The following is a 19,320-nucleotide window of genomic DNA, read 5'->3' on the forward strand; positions in this document are numbered from 1 at the left end:
TATGCAAGCCACTACTATCTTTATGCTCCACATGTTTATTCATTGGCTTAGGTCGACGTCACGATTCTTTTCGTATTTTTACCCCAACATTCTGACCAAGTCTAGATATAGCAGACACCCGAGATTTATGAATTTGTACATCATGATGATCATCTAAAGCACCCAATCGATCAAATACCGACGTGGTTGAGATGTGGCCACCAATTCGATCAAAGACCGATGTTCGTGGAACTGGTGTTTCTTCTACAGACTCATCGATGACCTCTACTATAGTATGTTGTGAAGAAGCCGTCTTCATCTTAGAAATTTTGATTGGAGCCACTAGCGTATAACCTAGCCCTGCTCGTGTGAATGAAACTCTTTCTCCAGCTCGAACGAGTTTGACTTGTGTTGCAGTTAAACCATGAATTTGATCAGTCTGGGTAGTTCACCCAATCGCACAGGTTCACCTTTTTCATAACCGACAATCTTGAATAACTTGGAAGTTCTAGGATCGAACCAACTTTTAGACTCTACTTTTGCGAGGTTGTCTTCATGGTTCTTCGCGATTGACATAGTTGGGACAACGTTTTCCACGGGTGTCCTTACTATGTAAGATTTTTGAAGAGGTGTAACCGCAAAGGTTAATTCTTCTTTCAACATCTCCAATTCGATTTTAGAGACAGAAGGCTTGGTCTTTGAAGAAATCTCTTCGAAAGGTGATTGTCCCGGCTTTCGTTGCGATTGTGGCACGTAACGAAGCATTGGGGTTGGCAATACAACTGTGGATGACGCGTCCACCATTGATTGACCCACCTTGATCTGTCGAGTTTCTAGTTCTTGCTTCTTATTTCGTTCTTTCTGAAGCAGAAAATCAGGAGAAATCTCCTCGGCATCATTCGTAGTATGCTTTCCCTTGTCGGGTTTTTGCTTACTAGAATGAGGAACCGAAACGGGAAGTGCTTCTTGAATGACGTCCCCTCCAAAATAAAATTTTGCATCTGCAAAATACGTTTCTGCCTTGTCAAACGGTTGATCTTCGGCTATTACACGTTTCTGCACACCATCTTGGTAATACTTGAAACATTGATGTAACGTGGATGGTACTACCCCAGTTTCATGCAACCACAGTCAGCCGAGAAGCAAGTGATATGAAATTTTACAATCAATCACGTGGAAGAGCGTTGTTGACTCCAAATCTGCGATTGAAAGCTTGACTCTTATCATGCCGATAGCTCTTTGACCACCCAGGTTGAAGCCTTGGATCATCAACTTACTGCGAGCAAGTTGATCCAACGAGATCCCAACTTGTTTCATGGTACGAATTGGCATGATATTCACCGCAGAACCATAGTCTAGGAGAATTCTTTGAACTTTATTCTCCCTCACATAACCTGTGACGTAAAGCGGCCTATTGTGAGGTCGAGATCCTCATCAGTGAAAGTAATTGTGGCCATACACATACTGTTTTGTCGTGGATCTAGGTCAGATTGAACTTCCTGTTTTGAATCAGTTGAGCTTTGTTTTGAAGTAAGCTGAACCTTTTGGAATTCACTGGATAAATCCAAGTCGACTTGCGAATCTTCTATTTCCGAGGTGCTATTGTCTTTCTCAAGTCGGTGATCTCCATTACTGGAAGTAGTAGGATGTTCTTCGGACCTATCACTAACATCATCTTCTAGCATTTCTGCTTCCACTTGATGACATGAAACCGTGCAGACTTCCTTTAAGAGCTTCCTTGGTAAGAATTCTAAAAGAGTAACCAGTACACGGGGAGGTTGTTGAAAGATGTCTTCAGGTCTGCGGGCGGAACTCGGAAAGCCTTCTTCTTTGTTGCCCTCTTTCGTTTCTTTAACCCTGTACTTGGTTTTGACTTTCTTCTCTTTCTCTTTGGTTTCAAAATGGAAGGAGTTGGCACATATGTAGGGCGTCTTTTTCGACGAGTAACAACTGTCCACCCTTCATCATCAACTGAAGCAGATTCTGAGATGCCTAACTTTGATTTTGAAGCCGAATGAGATTGTGGTACTTGTTGAAGTGAAGTGGGAAAGGTGATGATTTTTCTTTGATGTGGCCTTGCCCCCAGCGTGGGATGGGCCTTTTCAACATCAAAATGTACGGATATGAGTTTTGATGGTTTAGGTAAAACTTTGGTGATCTGAGGAGATGGAATCTGCGTAGCATATTGACTTGTCAAGAGTATTGGATCAAAAGATCCAAAAGTGACAGAGGTCATGTTGGAAATAGCAACATTTTCGACATAGTCAAGTTCAATTTTCCCTTGACGTGCCAAATCCATAATCTTCTCTTTGAAGACGAAGCATTTTTCAATCGGGTGACTAATCACCCTATGATAACGACAATATTACGGATCATTGTCGCGACCTACTTCCTCGGGTCGTTTGGGCACTGGCAGTTCAATGAGCTTTAATTTCAACAGCTCTTCGAACATGCCCAAGACATCAGCATCAGGAAAAGGGTATTCTTTTGCCTCAAGCTCTTTGAGAATTTTCCAAGCTTTTCCTTTTTCTTGTGTTGAATCAGCTCGTGGCTGATCTTCTCTTCTTTTACCTGTGATTTTGACAGGTTTGTTGTTGGTAGTAGACAAGACTTCCTTAATTTTGAAGGACTTGTCATCCTTCTTTTCTTGCTTTCAAGGCTCGCTTGGTCATGGAGTCTGATGCACAGATATACTCTGCTCCATGTCGTGGGCTCGAGTAGCTAGTTCTTCTAAAGTGTGTGGCTTGATTCCTTTCAAGATGTAAAGGAGTTGCCAATGCATCCCTTGAACACACATCACGATAGCAGAAGATTGGGAAAGTTGATCCATGCAGTTGAGGGAAAGATTTCTCTATCGCTCTATGTACTCGATGACTGGTTCATCCTTCCTTTATTTGACGGCAGCGAGCTCCACCATACTTACTGTTCTTCTAGTGTTGTAGAAGCGGCCGAGGAACACTCTTTCAAGTTGATCCCAACTATCTATTGAATTAGGTTCCAAGTCGGTGTACCAATCGAACGCATTACCACGGAGGGAGCGAACAAATTGTTTCACCATGAAGTTACCGAATGTACCGGCGTTATTGCAAGTTTCGATGAAATGGGCAATATGTTGCTTTGGGTTGCCTTTTCCCTCGAATTGTTGGAATTTTGGCGGTTGATATCCCGTTGGAAGACGCATTTGTTAAATGCGTTGAGTGTAGGGTTTGGAGTAAACCAATGAGGACTGTGGCATGCCCCCATACTGAGCACGAATGGTGTCAGTAATCATTGCTTGTAACTGTTGAACGGACAGTGAGGCAACAGACCCTTGTGGTGGGTCTCGCGTAGCTTTACGTAAGCCAGAATAGTCTGCTCGTTGTTCCTCTTCGTGCGGAGCCATGTATGCTTCAGGGGTGAATCCTGGAAGACGTGAAGGTCCAGCACTCGACTCATTCTCTTTGTCTTTCTGCTCCAAACGGCTGGGGAGAGTTGCAATTTGAATATCTTTTTCTTCCATTGCTTTTGTTAATTTGTTGATGGTGTCTGCCATCTGAGCAACTTGTTCCTCCATCGTTAGCGCTCTAGCTGTCATCACTGATCTGATGGATGTGTGAGTTTGAGACGGAGAAGTGATCGATAAAGATTTAGACGATCCCTCGCTTGACTTCGAATCAGATCCAGAATCTGACGAGTCGTCTTCTACCACGTCCGCCCACGATTCCTTCGTGGTAAGTGTTGTTTTTGTGGCACGTTTCTTAGAGTGATGCTGGAGAGGCTCCATTAGCTTGATTCCACCAGTCTTTGTCATTGTTCGTGTCACATGGTGATCGCGACTAATAACCTGATCAGATTCAAGATTAGAAGAAAAGATTTTCTTACCTTTCTCAGTAGCGGCAGATGCGATAGCGTTGACGTTGCGAGATGCCATCGATGTTTTAGGTGATGTTCTTGCAGTTGACTGAAGGATGAAAGGTTGAGATTGTCCCACCGGGCGTGCCAGAAATTTGTCGACAATAAATTTCAACGAATCTACCTCGAGATTCGTGAAATATGATCGCAAATGATTTTATTGATTTTTGATGAAAAGTAGATACAGATCTCAATGTTTCCTCTGATTAACAGTCAAGTACAAAAAAAATAGTGACGATGTATGTAGCTTTTCTTCTCTCCGAGCTGCGCGCTTTATAGACTGAGAAGGATGCTTTGACGTTGTCTTTGATTTGTGCTTGATCTTCTGTAGAGGCTTCTATAGATTTTCTTCTCTCCGGGCTTCACGTTTTATCGGCTGAGAAGGTTTTCTTGGCTTCCGGAGAAGGGTTTTATGCTTGATCTTCTCTTTAGTCGGAGTCCGGATCTCTGAAGAACCTTGCTTTGTCTCTGGATGAGGGCTTGAGAACTTCTTCTTCTCTAGAGGGATAACTTCTGTCTTCTGAGAGAAAGTGATCCAGGTCCCCTCTCCATGAGAAAGGCTCTTCTATTTATAGACTTAAAGATAATTTAGCTTTCCAATTATACCCCCAACTTAAAGAGGCTTAATTGATTTGTTTAAGAGGCTAAATTTGTCCAAATCCCATTTAAGGATTCTATGGATTATTATTGGGCCAAACTCATTTATTAAGGTATAAGGCCCAATATTTAATATGTGGATCACTTGATTTAGTTTAGATCATGGGCTTTGATGTTGGCTTTACTTTGTGCTTGATCTTCTGTAGATTTTCTTCTCTCCGGGCTTCACGCTTTATCGGTTGAAAAGGTTTTCTTGGCTTTCGGAGAAGGGCTTTATGCTTGATCTTCTCTTTAGTCGGAGTCCGGATCTCTGAAGAACCTTGCTTTGTCTCTGGAGGAGGGCTTAAGAGCTTATTCTTCTCTAGAGGGAGAGCTTCTGTCTTCTAAGAGAAAGTGATCCAGATCCCCCCTCAATGAGAGAGGCTCTTGTATTTATAGACTTAAAGATAATTTAGCTTTCCAATTACACCCCAAACTTAAAGAGGTTTAATTGATTTATTTAAAAGGCTAAATTTGTCCAAATCCCATTTAAGGATTCAATGGATTATTATTGGGCCAAACTCCTTTATTTAGGTATAAGACCCAATATTTAATATGTGGATCACTTGATTTAGTTTAGATCATGGGCTTTATCTACGAAAACCCAAACCCAAACATACGAAACCCGTCCCGATTAATAGATCCCCAATTTAGACCTGTGGGCCTAACTGTGTGGTTAAGGACTTTATTTTGACTTATAAAATTTATGAGGGCCTCTTTAAAATTTTGATGCCCACAGCCATCACATAAGGATGCGATGGCATGTGAGATCAGACTTTTTCCCAATGGTCAAAATTTTGACCTTTGGGCAAAAACTTGCTTCTTTTTTTTTACATAAATACCCCATTATCACCCTCATATTCCTACAACAACCCAACATAATTATATTCTCATTTTAGCACACTTCTACACTCATTTTAGCTCCTTCTAAGTTTGAATTTATTTTCTCTTTACAGTCAAACTAAATTTTCTCTGTCTTCTCCTTAAATCATTTAAATCAAGTTCAAGAAGCAAAATTTCATATATTTTTTCCCCAATGTTTTTTAGTTTATGCATTCTTACATACTTATCTCAAGTATTCTTGATTTAAAAGCCATATAGCTATCCGTTTTTTTTTTCCTATTTGTAGCAGAGACTGTACTGTGCAAGTGCAACCATTAATAGAGCAGCTAGATTGATCATTTGAGAGCACAGAACTCAACATTGAAATATTTTGGTTGTTGAATTAATTATTTTAATTATTGTTCAAGACAACATGATGAAACTTAAAATATTCAACATTTTTGAAATTCTATAGTCAAGCAATGTTGCAATTAGGTCTATTTGAACCAATACAAACAAAACTTTCCTTGTAGGGCAAGGCTCTCATAAAACACCTTGGGTTGAGAAGGCTTACACGCCTTTGGGGATGCAAACTCCATTTTGGCAATCTTTTCACAAGGCATAGGTCCTACAGGGATTTCTTCTATTTCTTTCTTCCCTTTGTTTTTAGTACCATTACATAATAATCTTTATAACTACGAAGTTGCCCATAGTTATAGCATTCAATATACATACAATCGCTAGCCCTTATTGTTCCATTAGTTTTTCTTGATTCCTTGTATTTTTCTCTCTACACCTAACCTACGCCACCCAAGTATAAGAGTGTTGTTATGCTGTTTTAGTTAAGAGTGGTTATTACGTTCAATTGTTGTTTTCCGTTTGAAGAATTGAAACTTAGAAAGATGGAAAGTATGAAACTATGGGAATGTTACAATTTAGTTTGATTTTGAAGAGCTCGGAATTTGGATTTGGCCGTTAACTTTGGAATATGAGAATGTAAATTGGCATTTTTGTAAAACTTTATTAATTTCTCTTGTACTTTTTCGCTTTTTATTTTTGATTGATTTTTTTTATAAATATAAACTTTTATTAATGTGAGTAGAACATGTCCTCGCAAGAAAAATACAACAAAACACAGCTACCCTCTCCCTTTACAAATTAAACCCCACATATAGAGAAAACCCCCAAGGAAGAGGCCCCTAAAACCTCTACATTGCTTGCCCCCCATATCAATAACAAACATCAAAGATTGGCTTCTCCTTGCCCTCAAAAATTATCTCATTCCTTTCCTTCCATAAACCGAAACAAATAGCAAAGGGAGCCAACTTCCAAAGAATCCTCTCACTCTCACTCTCACTCTCACTCTCACTCTCATAGAACATGATGGTGTTCCAACTAGAAAACGACAAAATGATCGAGGTAGGATGACACCAAGACAGATGGAACAGGGCCAAGAAATGAGCCACACTAATCACGCAAAAGGGTAATGTAAAGGCGCTGATCGACAGACTCACCACTCACTTTACATAGGAAACAAAAATGTATCATGAACATACCATAGACATCTAAGCCTGAGATTGTCAAAGGCCAGGAGATGCTTTAGGGCCGCCACCCAAAAAAAAAAAAGAAAGAAAGAAAGATACTCTGGTGGGGAAGAAGGGAACCCACACTTTTGAAGCAGGGAAAGGGTAACCAACCTCTCCCTTGAAAAGAGAATAGAAATAACTTACCGAGAAGATGTCATTTTGGTTGCCCATCCAAGTCAAACAATCTTCAACATGTGTGTGAAGGGTGCAAGAGGATAAGAACCCAACAAGAGAAGCCGCCTCTTGAATCTCCTAGTTGTTGAAACTTCTCCTGAGGTCAAAGTCCCAGGACACCTTGCCATCAGTCGGAGTCAGGAAGGAGGAAATAGGCAAACTTTTCTTCCCTAATAAAGCAAAGAGTGTTGGGAATAGGACCTGTAGAGGGGACTCGATACACCAAATGTCTTCCCATAACAAAACTCTAGAACCGCTACAAACCTTAAAATGAGAAAACTTAATGAAGTACTCAGATAATTTCCAAATCCCTCTCCACACGCTACAACCAAACGAGGACCGAGTTTGGCAACACTCCCAACCCATAGGGTTCTCACCATATTTTTGCTTAATAACTTTTCCCCAAAGGCTATCCCTTTCTACCCGAAAATGCCACAATCATTGCCCCAAACATTTCACCGTATTTATTTATTGATTTTCCTACCTAATTATCTATCTATTTAAAAAATGCATGCCCATAAGGCTTACGTCATTCTCCTTGAGGCTTATGCCTCAAGGCTTCAATTAATAGAATGCCTCGATTCACATCTTAGTGTTTAAAAAGATCAATAAATGTTACAAATCACCTAGCCAGCCAGTTTTTACTTCATAACACACACAAAAGATATACTGCAAATCCAGCATTTTAAAAAAAGGCACACCTTCATAAATTAAACAATGCATTAATCCATATATTTTTTTCATCATGTTTACAGGTCAAATGGAATTTTCACTATGAGACAGCCAACACGCTACACATTAGATACTACAGAATACAAAGAAAAAGCGCCAAGCAATCACATAACATCTAACATGGCACCATAGATAATGGATAACATATAAAACATAGTTCCAAACTCAATAGCACTTCCCCAACAAAATTTACACAAGCATACCACATATAAATCTGAGAAAACCAATTGATCAGAAGCATCGGCCAATGCATCAATAGCAGAAATAGCATATTTTGACTGCACACGAGTTCCCTCCAAGCATACTCTCTCTAATGAAGGGTAAATATCACTACAAAAAAAAAATGCAATAAATTACCTTTCATGTTAAACAAAATAAAATAAAACTAACTGTAGGATAGATAAGGTGAAACAGAAAAGACAGCATCTGAAGTGTTTCTTCAACAGTGTTCAAAAATATGTCTCCAAGTGTGAGTAGGACTCGAGACTATAGCTTCATGGTTGCACAAAAATGGGAAACCCAAATTCATTCAAAAACATTTATAATTTTTTTCTTATGCTTCTTTTCCAAAAATACACCTAATACTACGCTAACACTGCACAAACAACTTAAGAGTGTTGGGTTACATGGATCTTTTGCATGTTCTTTGAGAGAAATGTCCTATCTAAGGATTCAAACCCAAAGATTTCATTACTTGCAGGCATTGTTATTGTGAGCTAATTTGTTTCCAGAATTTGATTTGTTGCTTCCTGTACAGGTTTCTTGCAGCAAGACTCATCAACTACAAACAACTAATTAAAGCTTTAAGGGTTGTTTAAGGTAAGAATTTTAAAGTAGGGCCTTCTTCTGTTCTATTAATATTTTCTTTTGTTGTTTTTATCTTTCTTTGCCATTTTCTAGAAGATGGTGTAAGTTTGAAAACAAGGGTATGGAGGAAATCAGAAGTATCCAAACTTGGACTATGAAATTAAGATTGAAGGACCGAAGGCAAGGTTGGGGAAGTCATATCTTTACATTTGATGTAATTTTTATTGTGGGGTTGTTGAAAGGGGCATGAAAAGGATGAAGAAAAATCTTGCGGGTACCCACAACTATGTCTTCATATTCTAGGGTACCCAAACATGTTAAGAAGGAGATAAAAAATTATCTATTGAAAGGAGAGAAGAAGATGCATTCAGCACGAGTTTTTTATTTCATTGATAATATGGGGGCTTGTTATGATCCTATATTAGAAGTAAGTTCCACGTGATGCTAGTATCAATAAAGCCATTTTCGTCTTGAAACAAGGGACAATGGATAGGGGTGTGGTTATGGATGATAAGTAGCACTATGTGGGTTGGGTTGGGTGGGAAGACACATCAAACAGTCATTCCCACATCCTATGACGTGAAGGAGCATAGGTATCGAGTGTGCTTAATCATTTGAAGTTGTTTCTTTGAGAATGGGATTGCAATTTATTATAGTTAGTAGCTCTCCCCCACTCCGTCCTCTCACAAGGGTATGATTTTATTCCAACCCAGAACACCCCCCCCCAACCCATTGAAACAAGGGACAATGGATAGGCATGTGGTTATGGATGATGAATAGCATTATGTGGATCGGATGGGTTGGGTTGGGTTGGGTTGGGTTGGGGGGCGGTATACCCATCAAACAATAATTCCCACATCCTATGACTTGAATGAGCATAGGTATCAAGTATGCTTAGTCATTTAAAGTTGTTTCTTTTAAGAATGAGATTGGAATTTATTATAGCTAGTAGCTCTCCCCCGCTCCGTCCTCTCAAAAGTATATGATTTTATTATATTGAGTGTATATTTTCCTCCACTCTTGGGTGTGTCATACCCCAGTTAAGCCTCGTGACCCTCTTATATTCATAGTTGTCCCCTTCTCCATCAGATCGATCTTTTGGGGTAAATGGTTTAATCCCACATCGAACACAAATTGCCTTGTCTCTCTCCTTATAAGCTCTTGGGCCTTTCCGCTCATAGCCAATTGGTTTTGAGTTTGACCCCCAAATTTAACATGGTAGCAGAGCGCTACGTTCATATAGGTCATGGGTTCGAATCTTTCCACCTTATGGGTGAGGGGGAGTGTTGAGTGTATATTTTCCTCCACTCTTGTGTGTGTCATTCCTCAGTTAAGCCCCGTGACCCTCTTATATTCATAGTTCTCCCATTCTCCATCAGATCGGTCTTTCGAGGTAAATGGTTTGTCAACATATTCCAACCCAGAAAAAGGAAAAGAAGAGATATACAACCTGCACGTAGTGGTCCAAAAGACCTACTGTTTTGGGTTGGTGGTTGGCTAGCTTGAGCAGGAAAGTCCATTAGAAAGCCATGATCCCCTTGGTCCTTATCTTCACTAGTAAGTGTCTCCCCCTGAAGAGAAGGTTGGAAAAAACTTTCACTTTCAACAAAAGTTACATCGGCAGACACAATGATTTTGCGAGATGGTGGATGATAACATTTATAACCCTTTTGAGTTGAGGAATACCCCACAAAGACACATCTAAGAGCTCGAGGATCAAGTTTACTACGACCATGAGAATGAATATGAACAAACGAGACACATCCAAAAACTCGAGGTGACAATTGATTGTGAGATGCAAAATCAAGAAAAATTTTGGAAAAGACCTCCCAAGGACTTTTAAAATCAAGAACTCGAGATGGAGTACGGTTTATTAAGTGGCCTGATGTAAGAACTGCTTCACCCCATAAATATTTGGGGACATTCCGTTGGAATAACAATGCACGAGTTGTTGACAAGAGATGGCCATTCTTCCTTTCTGCCACTCCATTCTGTTGGGGTGTATCTATGCAAGAGGATTCATGTATTATCCCCTCTTTTCGAAAATATGGAGATAATACTTGATTAAAATATTCTTTTGCATTGTCAGATCTTATTTTTTTTATTGTAACCCCAAACTGATTTTTGACCATGTCATAAAAGATAGGGAGAACCGTGCAAACATCAGATTTTTGTTTTAGCAAAAAAACCCATGTGACACGAGTACAATCGTCAATAAACGTGACAAACCATTTAGCCCCTGAAATATTTGAAATTCTTGACGGTCCCCAAATGTCACTATGGATTAATTGAAAAGGAAATGAGGATTTTTTATTACTCGAAAGAAAAGAAACTCGTTTGTGTTTGGCAAACTCACAAATGTCACAATGAAATTCACGAATATCAATATTCTTAAATAAGGAAGGAAACATGACACTCAAAGTCCTAAAGGAAGGATGTCCAAACTGAAGGTGATAAAGCCAAATCTAGTCTTTTATTGAAAATCTTGTATCTGACAACAAGGAAGATGGATTGTCAATCCTACAACTCTTATTTTTATTCTGCACATCAAGGTAATAGAGGCCACTGCTTTCCTTAGCATGCTCAATCGTCATCCCCGTAGCTCGGTCTTGAAAAATACAAGAGGTGGATGAAAAGGTCAAGCTACAATTCAAATCCTTTGTAAGATTTTGGACAGAGATTAGATTTATTGTAAGTTTTGGAACATGCAAAACATTTTTCAGAATTAATGAAGGACTTATGTGAATATCTCCTTAACCTGCTATAGTAGCAAGTGACCCATCGGCCAATGTAATTTTTCTGTTACTAGAACATGGACTATATGTGGAGAATATAAAGGAGCAATGAGTCATATGGTTAGTTGCTCCTGAATCAATGATCCAAGAGTCGAAATAATTACTATCCGAGACACTAAAGGCATGAGAAGAAGAAACTATACCTGAATGTGCAAATGACCACATACCCGATGGTTTCTCCAAGGAGTTGAGAAGTGATCCTAGCCATTCAATGTCTTCTTTGTTGATCTCCTTGCTATTAGAATTCTCTTGAGCACTCGAGCCATCACTGCCGGTTTGTGCCAGATTAGCATGTAACTTTTGTTGCCAATTCTGTCGCCAGTTTCTTGATCCTCCCCCATTTCTACCAGAAAAGTTTTGTGGTTTCCCATGAAGTGTCACCATCACAGACTGATTGGTGGCTCCTGACTCTTCTGACATCGTGAATTTAGCAAAGATCACAAGGGAAAAATAAAGGGAGAGTAAAAACAGATGAACAACGAACAAGATGGCAAAAAAAAAAAAATCGTTCCTAGGATATGAACGTAAGGCTCTGATACCATGTAGGAAACTGAATTTATTGAGAATTCTTTTATATCCATTACAAATGCCCTAATAGGGTATTTATAGACCAACTATCCTATTATAAGAAGATTCTAGAAAACTATCTATTATAGAGGATTACAAGAATATTCTAGAAAACTATACCAACTATCCTATTACAAGAATATTCTAGAATATCCTATTATAGAGGATTACAAGATTCTTACTGTGTTCATCTTAGCCACCGGTGCAAATGTTTCTTCATAGTCCACTCCATAGGTCTGTGTATAACCTTTTGCAACTAACCTGGCTTTGTATCGTTCAAGTGATCCATCAGCTTTATACTTCAGAGAAAACACTCCACCATTTCCCTTGTCTGAAACTGAACCACCAAAACAACTTGAACAAGAAGAAGTTGAGCCATCAAAACAACCCGAAGCTGAACAGCTTGAACCTATAACCCCAGGACATACTTGTATTGAATCAGTTATCACGAAACCATTGCAAGGTTACTCAAGGAAGAGAGGTTCCACTGCTAAGCCGAAGCAAACTCAAGTGTCCGAACCAATTCTCGGAAATGAGGTAAATATTGATATCCCTGTCATCAACTTGTCTTCTGAAGTTTTTGAAAAAAATGATCCTAACTTATCCATTGCAGTTAGAAAAGGTACCCGAAATTGTACAAAATATCCATTGTCTCATTTTGTGTCATTCGAAAAAGTGTCACCATCACACAAAAGCTTTCTCACCCATCTAAACTCCACAACCATACCACAAACACTATCCGAGTCCCTAAGCAAAGAAGAATAGAGACATGCTATGAAAGTGGAAATGGATGCACTCACAAAGAACAAAACCTGGGAGTTGGTGGAGCTGCCCAAAGGAAAGAAACCTGTTGGATGCAAATGGGTGTTTTCTCTGAAGTATAAAGCTGATGGATCACTTGAACGATACAAAGCCAAGTTAGTTGCAAAAGGTTATACACAGACCTATGGAGTGGACTATGAAGAAACATTTGCACCGATGGCTAAGATGAACACAGTAAGGATTTTGTTGTCATTGGCAGCCAACTTAGATTAGAGTTTACACCAATTCGACGTGAAAAACGTCTTTCTTCACGGAGACCTAGAGGAAGAAATTTATATGGTGAGGCCTCCAAGATTTGATGACAATTCAGGAGATAAGAAGGTATGCAGGCTGAAGAAAGCATTGTATGGGTTAAAACAATCTCCACGAGCATGGTTTGGAAGGTTTACAAAGACAATGTTAGGAATGGGCTACAAACAAAGTCAAGGTGATCACACTTTATTCATAAAACACTCAGCCTTTGGGGGAGTAACTGCACTACTGGTATATGTGGACGATATTATTGTCACTGGTAATGATGCGAAGGAAGAAGGAGCACTCAAGAAACGTCTTGCAGAAGAGTTTGAAATAAAGGACCTAGGCAAGTTGAAGTATTTCCTAGGTATAGAGGTTGCTCGTTCAAAAAAAGGAATATTTGTCTCACAACAGAAGTATGTGCTAGATCTTCTCAAGGAAACTGGAAAAATAGGTTGCAGGCCCATGGAGACACCAATAGAAGCAAATCATAGGCTAAGTAAAGCTCTAGAAGATGAGATTGTAGACAAAGGGATGTATCAACGTTTGGTTGGAAGACTGATTTACCTCTCTCATACTAGGCCTGACATAGCATATTCTGTTAGTGTGGTTAGCCAATTCATGCACAACCCTAAGAGTATACACTTGCAAGCCGTATACCGCATCCTCCAATACTTAAAAGGTAGTCCAGGTAAGGGAATTTTATTTAAAAAGGGAGCAAACTTGCGTTTGGAAACATACACAGACTCAGATTATGCAGGGTCCGTGGTGGATAGAAGATCGACATCCGATTATTGTACATTTCTAGGAGGAAATCTAGTTACATGGAGAAGTAAAAAACAACCGGTTATAGCAAGATCAAGTGCAGAGGCAGAGTTTCGGGCAATGGCACAAGGAATTTGTGAACTTCTGTGGATCAAAATAATTCTGGAAGATCTTAAAATCACCTGGGATAGTCCAATAAGGTTGTATTGTGATAACAAGTCAGTCATCAATATTGCCCATAATCTAGTGCAACATGATCGTACAAAACATGTGGAAGTGGATCGACATTTCATAAAGGAAAAACTAGACAGTGGTTTAATTTGCACCCCATACGTTTCAACAGAAGGGCAATTGGCAAACGTTCTAACAAAAAGATTACCTGGAACCACATTTCAAAAGGTCATTGGCAAGTTGGGAATGGAAAACATATATTCACCAGCTTGAGGGGGAGTGCTGAAAAATCTACAAGGCTTATTTTAGAAAAATAGGATATTCTTCTTGATTATTCTTGATCATTTTTTACTTTATAGAACATTCTTGTAATCCTCTACAATAAGATAGTTTTCTAGAATATTCTTGTAATAGGATAGTTGGTATAGTTTTCTAGAATATTCTTGTAATCCTCTACAATAGATAGTTTTCTAGAATCTTCTTATAATAGGATAGTTGGTCTATAAATACCCTATTAGGGCATTTGTAATGGATATAAAAGAATTCTCAATAAATCCAGTTTCTTACACCTACCAAAGGGGTAGGAAAAGAAAAAGAAAGCTTTGGGGCCCAATACCCAATGACAAACAACCCTAAGCAAAATCTAAGGAAGAAGTTGAATAAAACTCCCAAAGATTATGTTGCATTTAAACAAGAAAGTCTGAAAAGCACCATTCATAATTCTGAGTATAGCTTGGGCAATAGAAAAAAAAATTATTTGCCACTACAAGCTTGACATTTGAAAGCATCATACACGGAAACCAACCTTTGGAGGGTAACCTCAAATCCCAACAGTGGGCAAGTAGTGCATAGACCAATAAATCAAAGAAAACCTATAAAGACAATTTTTTGACAGATAAAGACATCTTGGCCCAACATGGTATTTGCGCTAAAGTCCAATAAGCCTTTGACTACTATCCTGAGAAGGTTTGATTCAAATTTAAGGGCAAGCAATGGATTTCATCTATGAGGTGATGGAAACAACAACAGAAGAAAATGGGGAAGTAGATAGATATAGGAATATATGGGCAATCCTTATAAGCATTGCTGTTCTGAATTTCCCAAAGATAAATCTATCAAGCAACGCCTACTCACAAACTCACCAAATTGCTCATAAACTTCTAGATTACCATGTCCCAATACCTAAGATAAAAGTCTCAAAATCAATAGGTTTCTCATGATCCAATGGCCAAGATGAAAACCTTAGAATCATACAGATTCCCTGGCCCAATGGCCAGCATTAAGGTGCCAAACTCAACTAGATTCTAGTAACCTAAAGGCTGGGATGAAACCTCGGAATCTGTCAGATTAGCATGACCAAATGCCAAGCATCAAAGTCTCCACATCGTCGAGTTCTCACGTCCTATAGTCGAGATAAAATTTGCCAAGTTCCTATGCCCATGGTCACGGCACAACAGAGAGAGTAAATTGGCTTCTCCATGCCAAGTGGTAAAGAGATATTTGAAATCATGTGGCCCATGGTCGGATGAAAATTTTAAGGGTTGGTTGACTTCACATGGAACCCTCACAAAGCTTAAGGAGAGCATTGAAAAGAGATTAGTTCTAGAGAGATTATCGTAGAAAAGGCAGCCTATATAATTTTCCATCTTGAGTAGTTGTGAATGGGATTTTGAATCAAAAGCCAAGCACCAGCCCGAGATTATTATTGGTGAGTTTCTGAGGCAGGAAGTTGAATTGTCTAAAAGAAGAGTTTGTACCTAAAGAAAACCAATGTAGACCAACAAGTCCAATGTGCAACAAAGAGAACCGATATTCTCGAAAGTGTTGCTATAGGTGAACTTAAGTGCATTTAATTTAGGTTGGAGATGTGACACTTTCAGCGCTATTTGAGAACAAGATTTGCCAATCTCAATGATGGATCATTGATGCGTGTCTCGAGGTCAATTATTGTGCATCTTGAAGCCGTAATATAAGCCGGTGTGGCTTAGTTGATTAGATACGAAATGAAATTGGAAATATTCTATAAGGAAATATAAGTAGGAAAGGAAATCAATCCTGTGTTAGAAATAGAGTTGGATTGGGATCCAACTCGTTGAATCATGGAGAAAAACTGTATCCAGCCCATTATATTTTCTATTTAAAGAGATCTCCCATAGGAGAAGGGAAGGAGACATCAAACTAAAAGGCGAGTCTGTACAGAGAAAGATAAATTAAGATTTAGTATAGTGAATTGACTCTAGGAGTCCAAGGAATAGTCATCGACATGAGCAGAGAACCTCATCAAAAAAATTACATCTCTCTCCCCATCTCATGTTGTTCTTTCTACATGCTTATATGTGGAAGATTGTAAGCCCCTAGTGAGATAAGCAATGCTGGGGGAATCTGGACAAATTAGATGGCACCCCTATTTTCCCTCACAATGAAAAGTTCAATTTCTATTCAAAAGGGGCCATTATTACATAACAAATCCTATTGTAAATGGATCATATGAGAGGAAAGAAAATGATGAAATGGTTTTGCAACTAGTTCTATGACCAAAAACACTACTGCATGTAGGTAGAGAAACATTGCCACCTCATCAACTCATGGGGTGAGTATATTTGCAATTTTGGCCTGTGTGAGCCGTGACCCAGTCCAGCCGAAAACCAGGCTCGGCCTAGCACCAAGCTCGTCCAAAACTCCCCCCCACCGGAAAAAAAAAAAAAACTTGTTTGTCTGTTACCACTTACCAAGAATCCTTTTTTTTTTTTTTTCAAAAACCAGTCGTCTTCAACATCAATGGGGAAAGTAATCTACCGAACCTTAGCTTCAATCCATCATTTTCAAGCTTGCTTTAATTCCTTCTAGAAAACCCTAGATTTTACTCCACAAAATCCCATCTTATGCTTCAAAAATCCTATCTTGTTCTTGGGGTTTAAAGCAAACAGAATCTTATTCTATGACTGCATCTCCATGTGGCATCAAAAAACATGATCAGATGCCACGTGAATGAAGAGCACAGAATTTTAAGAACCTCAACAAAAAATATATATATTTAAAGACAATTTTTTCACCATTTGATTTGAATTTTAAACTTGGGAGTTCAGTGATCACCCACTTTCAAAGCCCTTGATCGGGCAAAAAAATGTCTTTGTATCTAAGCTAGACCATGAGCTTTACAGGGAAAAGGTGTTATTTGGCCAACATGGCAATCCATCAACAGAGGCAACAATTCAGAGAAAAAAATACCCCTTTTCTTACAGTTGCACAGCCACATAGGTTGAATGTTGAAGATGAGGTTTTTTAGTTCATTTTTCATTAGCCTTTTAGAGAGGACCAAGGTCAAGTTTGAAAACACAAAGGGTATCTCAAATATTCACCAAAACATACAGGGGTATGTAAATACCTAAAGTTCAATTAAAAAAGGCCTTGGCCCAACCCCAAGTCCAGTCCATACAGTAGAGGCCAACCAGCACCATTTTGCATCTCAAGGTGTGTATGTATGTGTGTGTCTGTGTGAGTGAGAGAGATGGGGCTCTGAGGTATGGTAGATGAGGAAGTCTTAAAAATATGGAAGAAAAAACAAAGAATAAAATAAGGGATGAATGGTGGTGCCAGAGAATGTTCACACAGAAATAAATAATGCAAAAATTACCTGAGTTTGACAGAAATATGAGAGGCTGCCTTAGCTAACATCTGAAGCAGCTTTTCATTGCTCTCTTCTGATAACAACTTCCTTAAATGCTCTTCAGATCCTCTCAGTAGTGAAGGGGAAATGCTTATAACAGACTAGTTCACATTAAAGGCAAGAAAAAGTAAGTAAAGAATGTATTACTGATAAATAACTAAATGTAGATGTTGGTTATGGTAAAGACAATTGGAATATTTATATATAACAGAAGAAAAAAAAATCAGAATTTATCACCATAAATGCACTAATGTAGATGCATGATCTTGTAAAAAGGTAACTGAGGTATATAATATACACATAATATAATAATACCTAATACACCAAAACTCAAACTGGCTTTAGAAGTCCAATAATGGGAAAACAACAAAGTCATAGAACTTCGAGACTGAATAAGATTAAAAGAATACACCTGCATAAAATCTCATCTTTTCTGAAATCCCCCCAAAATGAGAAAAGTATTAAGTAGCACCAAATTGGATATGTCAACAAAAGGTTTGAAACTTCAAGATGATGCATCAAGGAACATGCACCATCTTTACGCTCTCATCCATGTAATGAGATCAAGCAAATTTCTCAAATCTAATCACTTTCTTGCTGGGAAAATGTGCAGCTATGGCTTGCTCAAACCCCAGCAAAACAGTCATGGAAATTTGTTCATCTCAGAGCTGTCGAAAGCATGCATCAATGCACATATGAGTATACTAAACTACCCCCTCACCAAATTACAATTGCAGCCATAAAACACTTAACTGAAGAAGACAATTGTGTAAGTATTCCCCCATTTAACTACAACTACCTCCCTTGGCTCATGATAAACTACCATAACATCCAAATGATCCCATTATAGCCTGGAACTTTTCTTAATTCTTTAAATTCATATTTTGTACTATATTTTTCAACTACTTCATGTTCTTGAACTATGTACTTAGGACTGAATTAGATGCATTTAAGATGTGTTAAATGAAGATTGGATAAGTTGAAGCTATGGTAAAAATGAAAACAAATAGTTTTTTCTGATTTTAAATAAAAGAGTATGTATTTTCTCACAGGATAAACTAAATTGTCTAAATTTTGATGCTTTGGTTGAATCAACAATATGATCTCACCAAAAACAGAAGTTATTTGTTTACAAATCAGTTGATGATTAAAGTTTCATTTAAAAAAATCAGTTGATGATTTCAGCTTCATTTAAAAAAATCAGTTGATGATTTCATATGTTTTTAAGGGAAATGGATTTCAAGAAAGAAATCAACTAAAATAGAAAAAATGTGATTGCTTTGAGGTATAGGCCCTGCTTGGTATATTTGCAAATGCAAATAATTTGCTGAAATCAATGTTATGGGTGCTTGGTCACACAATGCAAATGATTTGCATTGCGAAAATTTGCATGTATCACCTAAATTCTTAAGAAATTTCAGTAAATGATTTGCAGAACAAAAACTACCAGAAATCATTTGCAAAATTATTAAACTCCAACTATATATAAAAATTATTAAAATATCCCTTATTAAAAATAATAAAATTCCATAATTACCCTCAATCCTTTTTGCCACTGTATATACATGAATTTACAAGAATACCCCTCATCAAAGTTAGATTTGATTACATTTTAAAATTACAAAAATAACCCTTGTTAGAGACCTTTATCATGCGTTGATGGGATAGAGAC

The 19,320-nt window shown here is 38.3% G+C and overlaps 1 protein-coding gene across 5 annotated transcripts in view; it reads right to left on the reverse strand.

Annotated features, from left to right (window-relative positions):
• Positions 1-19,320, reverse strand: part of LOC147406427 (ARM repeat superfamily protein) — an 82,235-nt gene that overhangs the window by 36,908 nt on the left and 26,007 nt on the right. For all 5 annotated transcript variants that reach the window (XM_086434463.1, XM_086434462.1, XM_086434461.1 and 2 more), the window contains exons 13-14: positions 17,616-17,749; positions 8,024-8,150 (exon numbers count right to left, since the gene is read on the reverse strand). In XM_086434463.1, the coding sequence (XP_086290589.1) occupies positions 8,024-8,150; positions 17,616-17,749 (261 nt within the window). The remainder of the gene's footprint in view (positions 1-8,023; positions 8,151-17,615; positions 17,750-19,320) is intronic.

Source organism: Akebia trifoliata, chromosome 3 (assembly GCF_017979445.1).
Source record: "Akebia trifoliata isolate Shusen 1 chromosome 3, ASM1797944v1, whole genome shotgun sequence".
NCBI classification, from domain to species: domain Eukaryota; kingdom Viridiplantae; phylum Streptophyta; class Magnoliopsida; order Ranunculales; family Lardizabalaceae; genus Akebia; species Akebia trifoliata.